Source organism: Ursus arctos, unplaced genomic scaffold (assembly GCF_023065955.2).
Source record: "Ursus arctos isolate Adak ecotype North America unplaced genomic scaffold, UrsArc2.0 scaffold_19, whole genome shotgun sequence".
NCBI classification, from domain to species: domain Eukaryota; kingdom Metazoa; phylum Chordata; class Mammalia; order Carnivora; family Ursidae; genus Ursus; species Ursus arctos.
The window spans coordinates 34,981,148-35,000,398 of record NW_026622863.1 but is presented as its reverse complement, the minus strand read 5'-3'; the positions used below and the strand labels follow the sequence as shown (position 1 = coordinate 35,000,398).

Here is a 19,251-nt window from a genome sequence, read left to right as displayed (position 1 = left end):
CATTTCTTTATGGCCAGTGTAAATGTCCAGATTGGTTCTCCACTGCAATGGTTGTAAAACATATTTCATGGGAGTGAGATCGATACCATTGACCAGCTTGGCAGACTTTAAGCCACTCCCAGTCAATGTGATAAGATCTTGAAACAAGGCCATTACCATAAGCTGGTGGCTCACATTCTCAGGGATGCTTTAAGGGAATGAAGTCAAGTTCCCTCTGTGCGGCATGACAGGGGCCTGGAAGGTTAGATAGCATAATGGCCAAAGCAGACAGGATTCAAATGGTTGGCTCAGAGTTGATAAAAATTGGAGTTAATCTCAGTAACACATGTGCAAAAATATTTTTGTCTAGAATGTATGAGATCAGGAAAGATGGGCAAGAAATATACAGAGGTGATAGCAACTCACCGCATACTTCAGTGAAGTCACCAGTCTATGACTGAGACCCTCTGTTAGCACTGGGCTAGGCATGATATTAAAAAAAAAATTTTTTTTTGTATACCCCACGCTGGCATCTAAACAAGGCTGGGGTATACATATAGCCACTGTTTCACAGATAAGAAAACCACCTCAAAGGGTTTGGGTGACTTTTCAGAGCCACATGACTGGCAAGTATTAAATGTGTGATTAGAGGTCATTCCGGGCCCCCCTTTATATCACGCACAGCTCAGCTAAATGTTACAGAGCATGCACACATGCAGGGACAGTAGACCCAGCCGCTGCTCTAGAGCCCCCAGACCCACAATGCCTCGAGGCACGCAACGGGTGGAACCCGAGCTTCCACAAGCCCTGGACTCACACGCCCTGATCCCCACCAGGGCCGAGACACAGAATTAGCAGCAATATTAACACCGGCAGCTGAGCAAGCAATGACATGTTTTATATTTTTATTTTAAACATTAGAAACAAAACACAACTCTTTCCTCCCAAGTTGTTCCTTCTTCTGATTGCTCCTTTCATTTTATTTTTTTGGAACTATTTCCATCCTAATTCTTGAAACTGGATTAGGAGCCAAATTTATGTCTTTTAAATGAAGAGTTTACAAGTGATGGTGATCTACCAAGATAAACAAGCCTTACATTTAGCTTTCTCAGTGTCTGTCATAACCTTCTCTATGCATTTTATTTTGGGGAGAATGTCATAATTGGGGGAAAAAAGGGGGGAAATAATTTTTCTGCATTTAATGAAGCAACTTCATTCAGAGACCAGTTTCCCTTTACTCAGAACACCATGTATTGACTTCTAGTGAACAAGTGTAAATGGGTCATAATTAACTTCTAAATACTGCCAAGTCGCTTGGTGTTTATTAAGTGGACCCATAGAAAAGAAGAGTCCTGGAAGACTCATCAGTGTTTCACACCCAGTGGACACCTGAGGAGGGAAATGATAATGATTCCAGTTCACGTGGTATTCTAAATTCCCCACAGGTGGTAGACCAGATAGAATTTGGTCATGATGGGCAGGGGTGGGAGGGCTGGGCTGTCTTGATTTGCCAGGCTCACTCGCCAAGCATTTATTATAGTCTGGCTTTGATGATAGAGTGATGAGGAATTACTGGCATGTTCATGGCACTTACTTTGTGCTGGGCACTGTCCTAAATGTCATTTAATCCTCACGACATATTTATGAAGTTGATACTGCTGTGAACCCATTTTACAGCTGAGGGAACCGGAGCAGAGGTGGTAAGTGCAGCGCTGGGAATCAAGGCATCATGGAGGCCAGGTCCCTGAGTTCAGGAGTTCAGAATGGAGATGGGAACCAGCACAAATAAATCAGCCAGTTAAAATTTAGTGCCATCATCGGGGAGCCAGTCAGGGTTCTATGAGGAACATGGAGGAAAAAACACTTAATGATCTGGGGGGAACAGTCAGAGAGGTGTCCCTAAGGAAGGGAGATCTTGGCAGGTCCAGAAGTATCAAAGGAGCTAGCCATGTCAGTTGGTGCTGGCCATGGGGACAGTGGGGCTATAGCAAGGGGGCATAATCCAGACACAGGAGCAGCCAGCATGAATGGGAAGGAGAGCTTGGCCAATTCAAGAAACCACAGTGGTTTGGTACTGGAGTGATGAGCCCAGAGTTCAGTGCAGGGAGTGCTGTGAAAGGTATCGTGCATTCGACTCAGGCATTTATTCAAAAGACATTCACTGAACACCAAATATATGTCAGGCACTGTGCTGGGTGCTAGGGATAGAGCCATGGACACATCAGAAAAGAACACGGTAAGGAAAGAAGAAAGGAAGGGAGGGAGGAAGGAAATAGGAAGGAAACAGACTACATTCCTGCCTCCAGGGAGCTTATACAGTCTTATCAGGGAGCCCGACTTTAAACACCTGAAATAAATGCAAAATTTGCAAACTGAGAAGAAGGCCACGAAGAAGTGGAACCATTGCTACCAAGGGAGACCCTCCTTTGGCCCAGGGAGCAGGGAAGCTCTTGGAGGTCAAGCAGTTCAGTAGGTCAACCCACCGACAGATGAAAGGAACCAGACTTGAGGGAAGGCGGCAGAGACCAGCCAGGCTAGACAGTGAAGAGCCTCTTCAGGCAACTATGAAGGTGACAGACTATTATCCCAGGGGCCAGGTGGGCTGATGAGCAAGCAAGGTCCCATTAAGCAAGGTGGAAAGTGATCATATTTGCATTTAAGACTCAGCCTCAGTGTGAGAGCTGGACCCAAGCCCGCAGCCCGCAGGCCCCCACACCTCTCCCTCCTGTTGCATTGCGCATCTCCTGCTCCACTCTTGAGGACCCAGCTGTCCAGGTCACGGGTACAGCTGCTTAGAGTGTGAACGCCCACATTTCAAGATGAAGCTGGTGGCCACAGTCTCTTTCAGCTCTCAAACTGGAATTCAAAATACATTTCTACAAGCTCCCTGATGTTCTTACTTCCCAGACTGACTTCATCCAGTTCTGTAATTGATGTCAGTATTCCTTGCTATAATCTACAGTCACAGAAGCTACAATTTCTTAAGTTAGAAAGAAAAAATAAATAAATAAGATGATTTAAAAAATTTTTTTATGCTAGACGTGAAATTGAGGTTGATGAGTCCCATTTGCACAGCAGGTAAAGACATCTCTACCTAAGATGCATACGGAATGAAACAGAGCTTGCCCATATAAACCTTTGGAGCCCTCTATCCAAAGTAAAAATAAATAAATAAAAGCAAGCACTCTGCTGTCTTCCCATTCACCGCTGTCAGGCAGTGAAGGACGGCAGACTCAGTGCGGACAAGCTACCGTCTGTCCAGACATACTTTCCTGAGTGGAGTTCATCATCACCTTCCCCAGGCTAGAAACCCCTCCTGTAAGCACGGTAAGCCTGGGCCCTTCCATACCAATCCCACCTCCCCTGTCAAAACACGGGGGACTAAGCTGCTCCTCTGCCCTCTCCGGTCCAAGGTGATCTTTCACTGCCCATATAGACAGCTCCTAGCTTCTGGGCAGCCCATTCAAAATGCAGAGACAGCTTGGGAGTCTATAATTAAGCTATTAACAACTAGACTTCACAGGTTTAGGCTTTCTGGGTGAAACGGGGTCGCAGGTAGCAGGTTAAAAATAAGAGAGACACATCATGTGATTAAAGATCTGAGCTTCAGTTATGGCTGCTGAGCCGGGCTTTACTGGGGTTTCATTCACCTTAGTGAATCATTCCTTCCAAAACGCAGTGGTGTGAAATTAGCCACTGCTATACCACTCTGTGGTTACCCCACTGCCCTCACTGAGCACACCTTCTCTTTCTTCCTTTGGCTTCAATTTCTCCTCCTGCCCTTAATCTCCACCTTCTGTCTCCTGGCCTCAGTGAGGTGACTTAACTCCCAGTACCTATCCTTTCTCTAGAGGTTCCAATATGGTACCATTGTTGGGATGGGTCTCCTGGTGTTCTGTGCTGTGCCCAATAGAATGATTCTATGATGCAGACTATTCTTACCCTTGTTTCATAGATAAGGATGTTGAAGTTTAGGGAGTTGGGTGGCTTGTCCAAAGTCACAATCATAGGCGGTGGAGTGGAAATTTGAACCCACTTAAGTTCAACACCAAAGCCAAAGGCCTACCACCATACTGTTCTTCCCCTAAGTGTTTACCCTAAGACCTATTCCTATATTCTCTATCATCTCTGTCAAGATGTTCCCAGTAGCTACCAACTCAACACATCCAAGCCTGACTAAACAAGCACCTTTTCTGACTGGTCCAATCCACTTCCATCGTCCTAGCCTCCACAGCTTGGACCCAACTAAACACTAAATCCTGGCTCTTTCCTCCTTCAAACCACACCTTCTATTTGTTGGTTTCTTCCATTGCTACTGTATTGCTCAGACTCATGCCCTCATCTATGGACCCATGGGTGGAAAAGAGAGTGGATGTTTGGATGGAAAGGCCAGATCTCAATCTCATTTCTGCCAATTTCAAGCTAGGGGATCTTGGCCAAAGTTTCACATCTGGAGGAAGGGGTGAAGTCAGCAGCTGCGCCGGGGTTGGGGGTGGTGAGGGTTAAAAACAATGGACATGAAAGCACACACTGAGATGCAAATACTTTAGAGGGTCCCAGTAAATAATACAATTTCTCACTTGCCTCTATGTCCTCAGTTTCCCCTATCTGTAAAGTGAGAACAGTAGCACATGCCTCACAGGCAGTGGGGCAGATTAACGAGTCAGCATTTGGGTCCCATGAGGGTAGCCCCCAGCAGACAGTGAGGGCCATGGACGCCCTGGCTGTGCTACCAGCCCAGCCTCTGCTGCCCAACCTGTCTCTAAAGGCACAGAGCAGCACTCGGCCTTGCTGCCCTGCTTGGTGCCTTTTCCACATATTTGTTCATTTTCCCTCCCCGCCCACGAGTGGCGCTGACTTGGGTGCTCATTGCTTCCCCTCTCTAGCAGCTGGCCTTTTGGCTGCACATTGTAGGGCCTCAAAAACACCAAACGGATATCTTTTAAGGATTGTGTTCTCCTTGGAGGAATTCTTTGGCTAGCTATATTGTTTTCCTATCTTTTATTTTCTTTTTATTTTTTTGGGTTTTTTTTTTTTATTATTACAGACACATCTGGGCAGCTTCACAAGGCCTATTTTCAAAACTCATGAAATTACTGGAGGCGGGAGGAATGCCCCGTTCTGCTGGGGTCCAGCAAAGTGAACAGCGCAGCGGCCTCCACCAGGCTTTATAAGAAGCCACAATGGCAGCCAGGCTTTGTGGGCAATGTGCTCAGACAGAGATGAATGAGAAATGGCTCTGAGGGGCCCGGCCTCCAGGAGGGTGTCTCTCTGGGACTCAAGAGGCCAGTTCTTCAAGACTGAGTCTCTTCATAGTGAACCCCAGGTCTCGGAGCCTATCAAGGTAGAATCTGTCCTGAGAAGTGCCCAGAATTCCCTCTGCTCTGCTTTAAGCTAAACAGTATGACATTGTCTTTTCTGGATTTAAAGATGAGCCATGAATCGCGATGAACACTGTCCATCTAAATACATCCCATCACACATGCAAACCCCCTTATGTGAGTCTCTGTACCATTTACTTGTTCCTAAGGAGCACTTTGTGCTGCACATCCCAGCAATTTTGTTACTTTAGATATTTACCAAGTCATTTATATCACAAGTTAGTGAGATGCTGTGAAAATGACCATGGCTAAGTAAGAGAAAAGCTTGCTTTTGTGGTGTCAGTGGGTTTCCACACTGGATGTATTCATCAATATCCTATTTTCTTTGAAAATATCAGTGGCACACTGTGGATTCATTTTTTAGCTTGCTATCTACCCTTAACTCACAGATTCACAGATAGGAAGGGGAATTGTGGAGTCTGTCTGGTCTAGGGATGGCGAATATATTCCATCCCTGGAAACATCTCTGAATGATCAATTGATAGTTGCTTCCAGAAGCACTGTATTGGGAAAGGTACTCAGGTCAAGTCAGGGATAATTAGCAATATCTGCCATGAGTATGGTGACAGAATGGGGCAATGCACACACCACTTATTTGCCATCCCAGGCTGCTTCATCCCTTCAGTCTGAAGATAAAGAAGTTTTATGATTCTTTCAAGATCACACAGTCTCTGTCTCTGCTCCCCAGCTGTAGAAACAGTGTTCGCGCCATCCCCCACCCTCCACCACTGAACAAAATTAGCAGATAAAACAAGATTATGGGGAGAGTGGCAGATGGAGAAAGGCAGCAAGAATCAGGATTTGAAAAACTGGGTAAGAGCAAACCATCCAGCAGGCACAAAGGCTAACCACACCCAGCTGGGGACACACCATTGTTATTGTTACTGTTTCATCAGGGTCTTGCTATATGCCTTTCCTTTCTATCAAGAAACCGGAAGCTCTTGATGAAGGAGTAGGTGAGTGCATGGTGGCAAAAAGTCTCGGTGATACAATCAGGAAGTCTAAAGGGCAGTTGGAAGCATTCTGAATGTGTGTAAACATGTGCACAGATGCAGGGACCAGCATGTGTGTGTATCTGGAAAGGAATGGGCACCAGGGCATGGCAAAGTATCAGTGTCATATGCAATGGCTGCCTTGCTCTACAATTATAGTGGGCCACCATGTTCTCGCCTGCCCAAGTACCATTTCCCATCCTCAGATAACAGCATGCTAATTTACTTTGAGAAACCACCTTGCACTCTCCTCCCATATGTTTTAGGTGGGGCTGACTCCACCCTGGCTTCAGAATAAGATGAGTGACTCAGACTTAGCCAACTAGAGCATTGCTACCCAATGGACACAGTGACTGGTTCTGGGATGGACACATGATCTAAGGAGAGTCAGTGAGATTTGATTTCAAGCATTCATTGGCATTATCAGGAAGAGGTGCTCTCTCGGGGGACTTGAGGCTGGGGAAATGAAGTAGAGCTGCTGAGATCACATTGGAAGGCAGAAAGGGATGTGACTGTCTAAGAGCGAAGCCAACAGAAGGAAACTAGAACCACAAAATGGGTAAGGATCAAAGCTGATGTCGTATCTGGGCACCGGTACACAGCCATGCCCGAAGGCAGAGTTATTCTGAAATATTTGCCACATTAGCCAATAATTTCTCACATACCACCACCACCTCCCCCCAATAGTTTTTTGAGTTGAGTTTTTGTCATTTGTAACAACAAAAAAGTCTTGGCCAATAATAAACCCAAGAACTATTTTCCGTATAAGACCTATAGACCCCAGTGCTCCTCTGTGGACCCAGTTTATCCCAAACAGCTGTGTTACCTGCAAGGAGCCCTGGATGTCTTTCCCCCCGACAATCACGAGTTCTGCCATGTCTTCTGCATGGGGAGTCCGGGCGTGGACGAACAGAGTCTTGCCCACCGCAGTTATGTTTTTCAGGGCAACTAAGCTGCCATCATTGTTCACCTTGAAGTATGGGCTTGAGACCTCATAGTGTAGCTTGTTGTTTCCCTTGCAGTCACTGAAGGTCACTGACGAAACAAAACAAAACAAAACAAAACAAAACAGATGAACAAAAACAAAAAGTGTGAGTAGGTTGGGCAGCTTGGTGCTGGAGAAATCTCTGACCGTTAAACGTGAGTTACCCCTCCCCACCCAGATCTACAAATGCTTATCCCCTTATCCCACAGCATCCCCTTGTAGCCCTCTGGCTTTGATTGTTTTGGGGAACTTCATTCAATCTAGATCTGTCCTTGATGACCTCCCATGTTCCAGGCAGGTGCTAAGCACCAAGGACGCAGACACAAACAGGATCTTTTAAGATAACAGCTCTGGGTTCCAGAGAATGGTTTGGAGAGAAGAGAGGCCAAGAAAACCAGTTAGTCTGGTGTTGTACCAATGATGCCTGGCCCGGATTAAGGCAGTGGTGGGATAGATGCAGACAAAATTCCTATAGTTGAATGGCTAAGTCGTGTATGGGAAGGAATAAGAAAAGCAGCTGTTCTTGTGGGCAAGCACAGAATTATACTGCTTGCTTTCTTTCCTCACCCCACTTTTGTTTTCTTAGCTCTCTGCTGAACAGGCTTGTTTGTTCAGCAAACCTTTAACTGAAGCATAACACAGATATAGAGAAAGCACATAAATCAGAATGTACAACTTGATTTTCGTAAAGTGGGCACACCCATACACCCAGGGCCTGGGCCCAGACACAAAATACTACCAACCCTCCTCTTCCCCTCCCTCCTGAGCACAATCCCCAGCCTCCTCCTTGAAGGCTGCACGATGCTAACTTCTAACACCACAGGTCTGTTCCACCTGTGTTTGCCCTTCATACAAATGGGATCATCCACTGCGTGTTCTCTTGTGTCTGGATTCTTCCACTCAATACTATGTCTGGGAGATTCAGCCATGTGTCTGTGAGTCACAGCAGTTAATCCTAACCATTGTGTAGTATTCCAGTATGTGGCTATAATGAATTTACCTATTCGACTCTTGATGGGCGTCGGAGCTATGTGCAGTTTGGGGCTCTCAAAATATTGCTACAGGGAACTTTCTTGCGTGTCTTTGGTGACAACATCCACCTTGGTCTGAGCACACTGTTAAAGCCATATAAATATTTGATGAACTAAGCTGATCTTTCTATTCTGGGAGATAATTCTTAAGGTGATAATAACCATATTAGCTGATAATGATAATAGCTAATGTGAATTGAACAATTTCCACACGCGAGGCTAAGTGTTAAGCATTTTACATGCATTATCTTATTTAATCTGTACAACGAATGAGGTACTTTTTTGACCCCAGTTTATAGATAAGGTAACTGAAGCTCAGAGAGAGCAAAGGAGGTCCTCCCCCCACCCCCGCCACAGTTTGTAAATGATGAAACCAACATTTGAGCCCTGGTCCATTGGCCTTTCACAATTACATGTTTCAGTAAAGACAAAGCCTCATATAAAATACAGCCCTCCTAAAGTCCCGTCAGAACCTGAAGACCAGGGCATGAACACCCAGTTCAATCCTGCCGCTGTGCTCCTGCCCAGCCCTGATGCGCACCGCATGGTGCCTCCTCGAGCCCCCTCTGCATCAGGGTCTCCCACACCTTTCAGGCTCCCGAGCCAACTTTAGGGACAACTTTGTGCAGCCGCATAAGTGGACTCTTGGGAGTCTGTAGTCCTCAGACACTTGCTCACTTCCTCTGACCATCTTGGTAGCCAAGATTAACTGGGCATGCCTGGTTTCAGTTTTTGGAGGTGAACTATGAAGGAGAGACACGTAAGTTGTTTCACTGTTGTCGGTTAGCATTCATCTACTGGAGGCACATTGCACAAATGTCAGGGCCTGCTGGATTGCCAGGATGCTGGCTGGTTCTGGCCCTGGCCCCTGGGAAGAACCCAAGAAGACAGAATGAACTGGGGGGGAGTGGGGAAGAGGGAGGAAATACAAACGTTTGTGGGGTTCTAGTTCTGCCTTTCTCTTCTTTTCCCTTCTTTTCCTTCCTATCTTCCTTCCCACCTCCACTACTCCCTTCCACAAATATTTACTAGGAATCTATATTATGCTAGATGATGGGTTTATAATGTTGAGCAAAGGGACACAGTACCTGGGTTGAAGTATAGTCAGAGAGAAAGACATTAATTCAATACCCTTACAAGTAACAGGGGACCTATTCCAGGCAGAAAGAGACACAACATGTGCAAAGGTCCAGTGGCATTCAGGGGATTGCAAATAAGCCAGTGCGATAGGCAAAGAGAGCAAGGAAAATGAGGAGCAGAGAGTGGAGATAAGCTGGAAATGTGGGGTCTGGAAGGCCACATCAAGACTTACTCCTTAAAGAAAGCTTTGGACCTTCCCATCACAACTATAGAACCAACTTGCCTCTACCTTAGTCTCATACAACTACAGCTTCCCTTTGCAAATGATGCCAGCACTTAAGGTCCTCCATGGCTAAGGTGTCCATTGGCCTCCCCTCCGGCCTCTGTCCTCGCTCCGTGTCTCACATATTACTCACCCCTGCGCCAGCCTACACCTACTATATTCTCCCACCCCCCTGCTCATATTGCTTCCTTTGTGCAGAAGTCACTTCCCACCTTCCTCACCCTGTTAACTCTTAGTCACTCTACGAGAGTCAGCTCCACAGCTTGTCCAAATATCCTCTTTGTGTTCCCAGTTTCCTGCACACAGGAACTTTTATATCATGTTATATTAATATGCCCATTTTATGTATCTGTTTTCCTTATCAGAACCAAGTGCAGAGGGGTACCTGGGTAGCTCAGCTGGTTAAGCGTCTGCCTTCGGCTCAGGTCATGATCCCAGGGTCCTGGGATTGAGCCCCGCATTGGGCTCCCTGCTCAGCCGGGAGCCTGCTTCTCCCTCTCCCTCTGCTGCTCCCTCTCCTTGTGTGCTCTCTCTCAAATAAATAAATAAAATATCTTTTAGAAAAAGAACGAGGAGCAGAAATTGAATCTCAGTTTTTCATTCGTCTCTATATCTCCAGCAATGAACAGACTGCTTTTGCATACAGGAGGCCATCAATAATGATTACACTTAATGCAATTGCTCTCCAGGGGCAAAATGATACTCTAATGGTGGTGGACTGGGCGCATGGTACCTCTTTAATGCTGGCAGCAGAAGCTGCTACAAGCAGGTGCAGGAATGAGAAAGAAGGTCTTTAGTCAACTCTTGTCTTAGATGAGCCCAGCACTGGAAATGGGTAGGAAATGAATGTCCATGCTGTCCCCTTAGTTCCTCGGACCTTGTGTGCATCCATTTATGAGAGTACTTGGCCTCCCATGCCTAGTTTTGACTTAGCTCATTAGTAAAGTCAGAGGTGATACCTTAACTTTCCTCCTAATCCCGGTAATGCTGTGTTTAGTCCCAAAGCTGGGATCAGCGTGTGCTTGTTGAACGAATGAATGTTTTGACAAATAACAGGAACAACACCTACCATTTATTGAGTGGCATCTGAGTGCCAGGCCGTGTGCCAAGGACTCTATATTCAGTCTTCTTTTTGTCTCAAAGCAATTCTAACCCACAGCAGCATTTTCAACTTTTTTTCCCACTATGTACCCCCCAGGATTTTAGAACTGTTTGCCTAATTGCCACTACTGTCATGAAATTATTTGTTTGGTTGGCTGCTTTTTAAATAAATTGCCAAATTTTATTCCTTTTGAGAGAGAGAAACAGAAAGAGAGAGAGTTTGAGCGTGAGCCGGGGAGGAGCAGAGGGAGAGGGAGAGAATCCCAAGCAGGCTCCATGCCCAGTGCAGAGCCTAGCCTGGGGCTGGATCTCACAACCCTGAGATTACGATCTGAACTGAAATCAGGAGTCAGATGCTTAACTAACTGAACCACCCAGGTGTCACTACTGTCATGAAATTTTAATGGCACAGGTATACTGCGTGTCTGTGTACTTATGTCCCTCTGTGCTTTATATACACACACAAAGTGCAATATTTTGCCCCTCCCCCATGCCACCCTCTTGGGGGAAATATAGCCCCACTGAAAAGGCATACTCTACAAGCATCATTTTCCATTTTACAGGAAAACAGACTGAGCCTCTGAGATTGACCAACTTGCTAGAGTTCATACACCCAGAGAAAGCAGGAACCTGCCCCCAGTCCCTCTGTCTACTTCTGCAGTTTAAGCTCTCAGGACATTCATTTTTTGGGAATTGATGCATAAGAGGGAATAGGGCAGTTGCCCCATCCTGACCCCTGATGCCACTCACTAATCCCTCTGGGCTTCTCAGAGGTCCCAGATAAGGGCATATTGAGAGACCACATTTACGTACAGGATCTGGCACATTGAAGACACCCAATATAGTCTAGCTTTCTTCCCAGCTTGTTTTATCAAATAGCTAAGGATTGCAAAATTGGGTCTCTGTTTTAGACACTTTTACCAATTCAGGAGCATCTGCTCCTGTTGTTCTTTTTCAAGGCTATGAGAATCACCTGGAGAGCATTTTAAAACATAGCAATACCTGTTCAACTTCCAACCAAGATTCTGATATAACTGGGCTGGGCTGGGGTCTGGGCACTAGTATCTCTTTAAAGTTCTCCAGGTGACTCTAATGCAGCTAAGGGGCAAGAACCAGGACCTCAGACAATGGACTGCTTGTCAAGATGCCAGGTTTCTACATTTCCCAGCCATCCTTGGCACAGAGAAGAGGTTGGGGACCTAGCATGCCAGGAACTGCTCTTCCCATGCCCTAAGAAAGGGCAGATTTAATGGCAGATTTCTAAACCCTTTTCCAAACCTGGTTCATGTGTAGCAGCCCTGTGACCTTGGGCAGACCACCCATCCTCTTTGCAACTCAATGTCTTCATCTGTAAAGCGGGATGAATAATAGTACCTCCCTCACAGGTATTGTAATGGGGACTATAATTCTTATGGTGAGCATTCAACACGATCATATGTACCTACATGCATAAAACACTTAGGATAGAGCTCCATGAATAAGAATTATTACCATCATTACTCCTGTTATTGTGGGCATTAAGGAAGCTACATTATTTCCTTTTCCTACATAGCTTCCTGCTTCCAGCTAGTTTTCCACCTGCATCCTGGGTCCTTCTATCTCTTTCTAGTCAGGTACCCATGCTCTGGCCTGCTGGGCCGAATGTGGTTACCATGGAGATGGTTACTAGAGGCTCCTCTGCTGGGGCCAAGGGAGTGAGGCAGATGATTCTGATCCAGATCCCTGCCCATCTTTGAATCCTCCTACTTTTCTTGGCAAAGCCCTACCTGTCTCACGTGAGAGGTTACGAAGGAAAAAAAAAATGGCCTCAAAGAAGTGAAATTATAGTGCTGCACCCATAGTAGACTCAACAGACTTTCACTAAATGTTCTTGAAATGGATTGTTTGTACAGATAACTTCCTATCAATCTAAAGTATTATTTTTCCTAAAAGCATGACACTGCACTGAGAGCTTTACACTCATGATTGCAGTGAATCCTCACATGACCAGTTTGAGGTAGATAATTTGTTTCCTCTCTAGAAACTGAGACTTAGCAAGGTTGAATGAGGGGAAGGCTACACAGTTCCTGCTAGTCTGCCTGGGTGAATGTATTCCCTTTCTTCAAATGCTCCGTGTCCAGCCTCACATTTTCACCATATTTTCATAGCTGATCTAGTATTCACTTAATACTTTTATTTGTCTCACATTATTTATTCTCACAAAATTATTTGGAGATAACATTTATAATATATATTGGATGGGCCAGATGCTCCGCCCCCCCCAGTAGTGTTAAATTAAATCTAAGGAGTCAAATAAAAACACATGCCTGCCCTTGCAGGCTCTAAAGCCCTCAGAGTGATGTGAGTTCCACCCTCCTGAAATGCTGGCCTGGGCTACATTCCTCTCTGAATAGCCCTCATTTAGATAAATTCATGCCTGGCTCCACCCTACCTCAGGCTTATAATCTAAAAGGGATATGATAGAATTCCCTACGATTATTTGATATAATCTAGGAGGCCTTCTGATATCTGAAAGAATACGTCTAACATAAATAATGCAAGTTTGGGAAAGATGCACACCTTAGAAAAAGCACAAATCTCGACCTCACTGATGGCAGCAACTTTGGCCGTATCTAAATGGCAGATCTGAAGTATATGAGGAATACTTAATCAAAAGAGGAACAATTTACCACACTCTTATTTGACTTCTTCCTCCTAGAAAAACAGACTCTATTTCCCCACTGATTATAATCTCTTAAATGCCCCATTAAAGGGCGCAACTGATAGCATCAGCCTTACATCATTGTCTCATTTAATAACTTTGTTGACACAACCAAAATATCAGTGATTCTCAAACTTTTTAATAGAGATCAAGTCAGTGCATGTTTGGGGGCACAGAGTTCAAAGAACATATTAAGGATGAAATTGAATAGTTTATGTCTACCTTTTTTTTTTTTTTCAAATGTTTGTTTCTATAGAGACACCCTCCTAAATAGCTTGGAATGACACCATGAGGATAACTGAAAGGAAAAATTCTAATGAACAAGTTTGGGGACAAATATTCAAAATTTCTTTCTGAGTGGGAAAATAAACTATCTGTACTATTATGAACCTACAAAGGACTTCCTTACATAGTTTATCACTGTAGCATTTAAAATAGCTTCTAGAAAGAAAAAAAAAATACACACATATATATATATGTGTGTGTGTATATATATATATATATATATATATAATATACTGTACGTGGGGATTTATTGGAATCAATTGCACAACATCATTCTTTGAGATAATCTTTGAACACCCCAGGAGAAGAAATGGGGAGTGAAAACTCCCCACCTGGGGGAAAAATGCAAATTAGACAAATGGCACCACTCAGCGTTTCAATTATGCTTTCAGCATGTTTCCACTCAAAATGTCCTCTGGGCTTAATGCAAATGTCACAAAAAGACAAACTTTAGCTGGGAGACAAAACCACAATTGAAATGGAAAGTTTGGCACGTGAATTAAGGGGCTTAATCTTCCTGACCTTGATTTTATGCTTTTTTTCTTTCTTTTTTTTGAATGTGGTTCTTAAGGATGAAAATCCAAAAGGCATAGATTTCTTACCATCTTGAAATGTGTGAGCGAGCAAATTAAGCTGTATTATGATCCCAGAAAATATGAAAATGCAAATGGTTTTAAATTTATCCACAAAATATAGATCAGCCCTGCTCATGTAGATAGGTATGTACTAAAATATAGAATTTGTGCTATTCTGGTAAGTGCTTGAGGGTCAGTCTATGATCCACCTATGATCCATATAGATGGGCAAATGGTCCTTAATACATACATACATACATTTGTAGATACGTGAAAACTGGTCTGTACATAAATGGCAAGGCCTCTTAGAGTTGGTGTTCAGACTATTTGTACACTTGGGGGAGGATGCATGTGGATCAGGGGGCCTGTGGGCTCTGAATCAGTCTTCTCAGGAGCTGCATCTCCCCCACAGGTAGATATGGTTGGATCTATAGGTAATTTACTTCTAGCAATCTCTACTCACACACAGAAGAAAGTAGCATTGTTTCAGCAATATGATGGTAAAGGAAAAAGTCCTGATTCATATCATTTGCCAATGTCTATGGTGTAAATATTCTAAACATAGCTGATTTCAGATACCAATGTGCCTTCAGTTGGCTTGCAGATTTCCTAGAAACTTAACAACCAGCTCTTAGGAGTTCAAGTACTAGCTGACTCCAGCACACCACTGAGACCAGACAATGACTCTGTGCTGCAGAATATAAATTGTTTACTCTCCCTTATGCTATTCCAAATACCTCAGTACTTCTGTCCTAGTTAGTAAAACAGCATCCAGTTGTTCCATTAGCAAGAAGGGCCTACATATTGGTTGATTTGCTAGTCCTTGGCTGGGACACGGAAAGCCATGCCTTTCTGATAACTGAAGTAGCACTTAATTCAGAGACATCAGATGGACTCTCCCCAGGATACAGAGCAAGACTAATTGCTTTTCACATCCCTCAGTATCCCACGGGCATCCAGAAGTACCAACTTCCTTTAAAAGAACTCACAGGGCTTAGTCCAGAGGCTCTATGGACTTGCCCAACTGAGAGAAACAGAAAGCATTTCTCAAATATTCTAGCCAATCAAACCTTCATGAACATATGTTTAGTCCTACCCACATCGGGTCAGATCCTGGATCATACAATAGGAACCTCCTTCAGCCTTCATTCATTCTACCCTCCTGATTCCCAAGTGCACAGAACTGTATCCTATACTCCATGTTTGGCCTGGAATCAGCCCTGTTGTCGGCAGAGCTTCTGTAAGGTTGTGGGCATGGTCCCAACCATGACTGATTAGCTCAGGAATAGATTTCACCTCAGAAGGCTTTGTAGATTTGATAGGTGCAGAATGCACAGTCTTAATACCATCTTATGTTTCAATTCCAACTTTGATAACATAGTTTCAATTCTATCATGTCAGGCAAAGATATCATAATGAATGATCTTGTCAAGTGATCTTCTGCAGAAACCTATTTTTACCATGTAAACCCTTAGGGGCTTCCTCTTGGAACAAGACAGAGCCCATATCTGCTTTCAGGGGATTTTCTCTGACTACCATTAAAAACTGAGTTGCTAGTTCTGAAACTAGTCTTTTCTGTCAGGGTGTTACATTTTCCTCTTGTTACAGATTCTTTAAAATGTGGCAGATTGTTTTCTGAAAGAATACTGTCCATTGTCTATCCCATGGTACTTATAATGACTATGAATTTGTATTTCAAATTGGACTTACTTCCTGTGGCATAGTGCCTGACACAATATACACTCAGCCCTGTTCATCGAATGAATAAATAGCAGAACTGCAACTTGACAGCTAAGCAAATTTGAAAGTATCCAAACAAAAGTGAGAATGATGGCCCAAACTCACATGAAGATTTGAATAAGCCAATTGAAAGTCACCCAATCAGCGAGATATTAATCACAGATTCAGCATCTTTGAGAGTCATCAAGTCTCAGATTTACAGGGATCCCTCTCAGTGATTTCATAGTACTAGCACATGGCTCTTACAAACCCTTTAGTTTTTGAGTTATCTAGTAATTATGTGCAAACAAGCCTTCCTCCCTACTTCTGTGTATAGGGTAAGTTAATGAGAAGAGAGATTTGCTCCACTACAATGTTCAAGATTTTTGGCTCTGCAGTTGGGAGTTGTCTGGGGACATGGGGCAGTGTGTCCTGGCTGAGCCTAAATTGTGATTCAGATCCTGATTATGTCTGATGCAATCGGACCTGTGATTTCCCAAGTAACTCTCCACTGCGTGGGCAGATCTACATAGGAAGGAAAGGGCCTATCAGGAGGACAACTTCTACATGAGCACTTAGAGAAATGCAGAAACAGAAGGAAGACAGAGAGAACTCAACATTAGTTTCCTAGTCCAGCCCCATGGGGTTGTAGCTCAGGGAAAGAATAAGCTACATATACAAGCTTAAAGATTCACAAACTGCAGGCAATTTAGGTAATCTCATGCACTGTTAGTCTAGTTCCTCACAAACCGCTATGGTGAATGGTGGCTTGGCCCTATTTCCTAATGGAATACACTTGACTTTGCTCTGGTACAATGAAGACTAAAGCAGCTTTGGGTCTTCAGGCATCTTGGGGGTCCATGGCTTTGGGGATCCTAGAGATGGGCTTGAGAAACAGCCTTCTCACAAAAGCAGTGAGGAGACACTTCCTTTAAGAGCTTTTCAGGTATGTTAACCAACAAAGAGGCTAGAAGGAGAAGTCATGGGAGAATAACTTGTGAGTTTGTGTGAGGTTTTTCAGAAATAATCTCAATGATGGTCAGGGGAGGTGGGTCTGTTGAGGTCTCACAATTGTGCAGGTGGGGGCTACAAGAATGTGTAGTGAAAATATTAGTATTTGCATGAACTCATTGTTGTCCAAATACTAGAAAAGCCTGAAGAAATTCACGTTACCGTTTGGAAGCTCCAGTTCTTTCTGGATGAAATAATTTGCGTGTCACTTGATACTCTGAAGTATGATCTAAATGACTATGCAGCAAGAATGGTGTGGAAGACATTCTGGCATTGGATGAGGTCTCTTAAAATTGGGAAATTCTATTATTCTAAATCTCATCTAGCAACCCATTAAAAATATCATTTTTTACTTACAGTGTGCGGGATAGTAGGCGGTAAGGGATAAATGCCAACATAAAGATGAATAAGGTAGATAATCTGCCTTCATGATATTCAGTGTCTACTGAATGTCTACTGAAGATTGGACTATACAGCCATCTGGAGGGTTGCCCTGTTGAAGGATGCATGTTCCATTTCTTCATTGTATTAAAAGTACAAACAAGCATCACAGGGTAAAAATTACAAGCAAACAAATCATAGTTCAATATAACAACTTACTTCTAGCAGTGAGAGAAAGTCAACCAATGAGCATGCTCATCATTATCAGAAAGTATCCAAGATGAGGGATTATCCACATGCATTTCTCACTTGACTGAAGAGAGGTGTTCTCTAAAAACTGCTTAGAAAGTAAATTTCTGTATAACTTTCCTATATTTTATTATAAAATTTGATGTGTTCTTTTAATCAATGTTTTGGCCTTAAGTCATAATAAAATCATATTTAAGAATGCAGCAACACATTAGAAACATTTGGAGTGATGAATTACAGCTTTTCAGGTAAATATTGATACTAATACATAACCCAAAGAGTGAAAGTAGGCAAATCATATAAGGCACATTTTTCAATTGGCTAGGAGAGTTGGAAGATCTAATTATAACCTTGACCACCATCAATTTAGCAAGACAGCATCATGGATCTAAAAGGCCTTTAGTTTTGACCCAATCTCTTCCCCACAACTCTAGGCGGGATGACCCACCAGTCTCTTTCTACACTCCCACGGAATGTTTCAGAAGGGATGAGGAGGGCTTGGAGATGAAGGCAGGTAAGGAGTGCAGCAATGGTAAACCAACACTTGGAAATAAATTTAAATGTCCGAGATGAGCAAACAAACAAAAATCCTGCAAAACAAGTCTTTAGGGAATGTGTATTGAATCAGCTTCTGATTTATAAACATTGAAATAAACATAAATTATATGCTATAATTAATAGAGAAGACACAGTCCCATCTCCTTAAGACCTTATAATCTATAATCTGAAGCAGTACTCAGTAAACAATGATCTCTAAATGTTCAAGCCCAGAAGAGGAAGGTGGGTTCTGGGAGAAGTAGTAGTTAAGGTTTTTTTTTTTTTTTTTAAGTTTTTTTTTTAATTTAAAAAATTTTTAAATTTTTTAAATTTTTAAAGTTTTAAGTTTTTAATTAAATTCTAGTTAGTTAACATAAAGTGTAGTATTAGTTTAAGATGTGCAATACGGTGATCAAACAGTTCCATACAATGCCCTCTTCACACAAATGAAGTCCTTAATCCTCATACCTATTTACCCCATCATCCCACCAACATCCCCCCTCCTGTAACCCTCAGTTTGTTCTCCATAGTTAAGAGTCTGTTTCTTGGTTTGCCTCTCTGTCTGTCTCTCTCTCTCTTTTCCCCTTTGCTCATTTGTTTTGTTTCTTAAGTTCCACATATAAGTGAGATCATATGGTATTTGTCTTTTTCTGACTGACTTATTCCACTTAGTATAACACTCTCTAGCTCTCCATATTGTTGCAATATGATATATATATGCATGACACATCTTTATTCATTTATCATTTATTCATTTATCATTCAATGTGCACTTGGGCTATTTCCATAACTTGGCTATTGTAGATAATACCGCTATAAACATTGGGGTGCATGTATCCCTGTGAATTAGTATTTTTTATTCTTTGGGTAAATACCTAGTAGTGCAATTGCTAGATTATAGGGTAGTTCTATTTTTAACTTTTCGAGGAATCTCCATACTGTTTTCCAGAGTGGCTGCACC

At 43.2% G+C, this 19,251-nt stretch overlaps 1 protein-coding gene across 2 annotated transcripts in view; it reads right to left on the bottom strand.

The window, feature by feature from the left end:
- Nucleotides 1-19,251, bottom strand: part of CDH13 (cadherin 13) — a 984,509-nt gene that overhangs the window by 608,378 nt on the left and 356,880 nt on the right. For both annotated transcript variants that reach the window (XM_026495318.4, XM_057314677.1), the window contains exon 3: nt 7,179-7,387. In XM_026495318.4, coding sequence (XP_026351103.2) covers nt 7,179-7,387 — 209 coding nt within the window. The remainder of the gene's footprint in view (nt 1-7,178; nt 7,388-19,251) is intronic.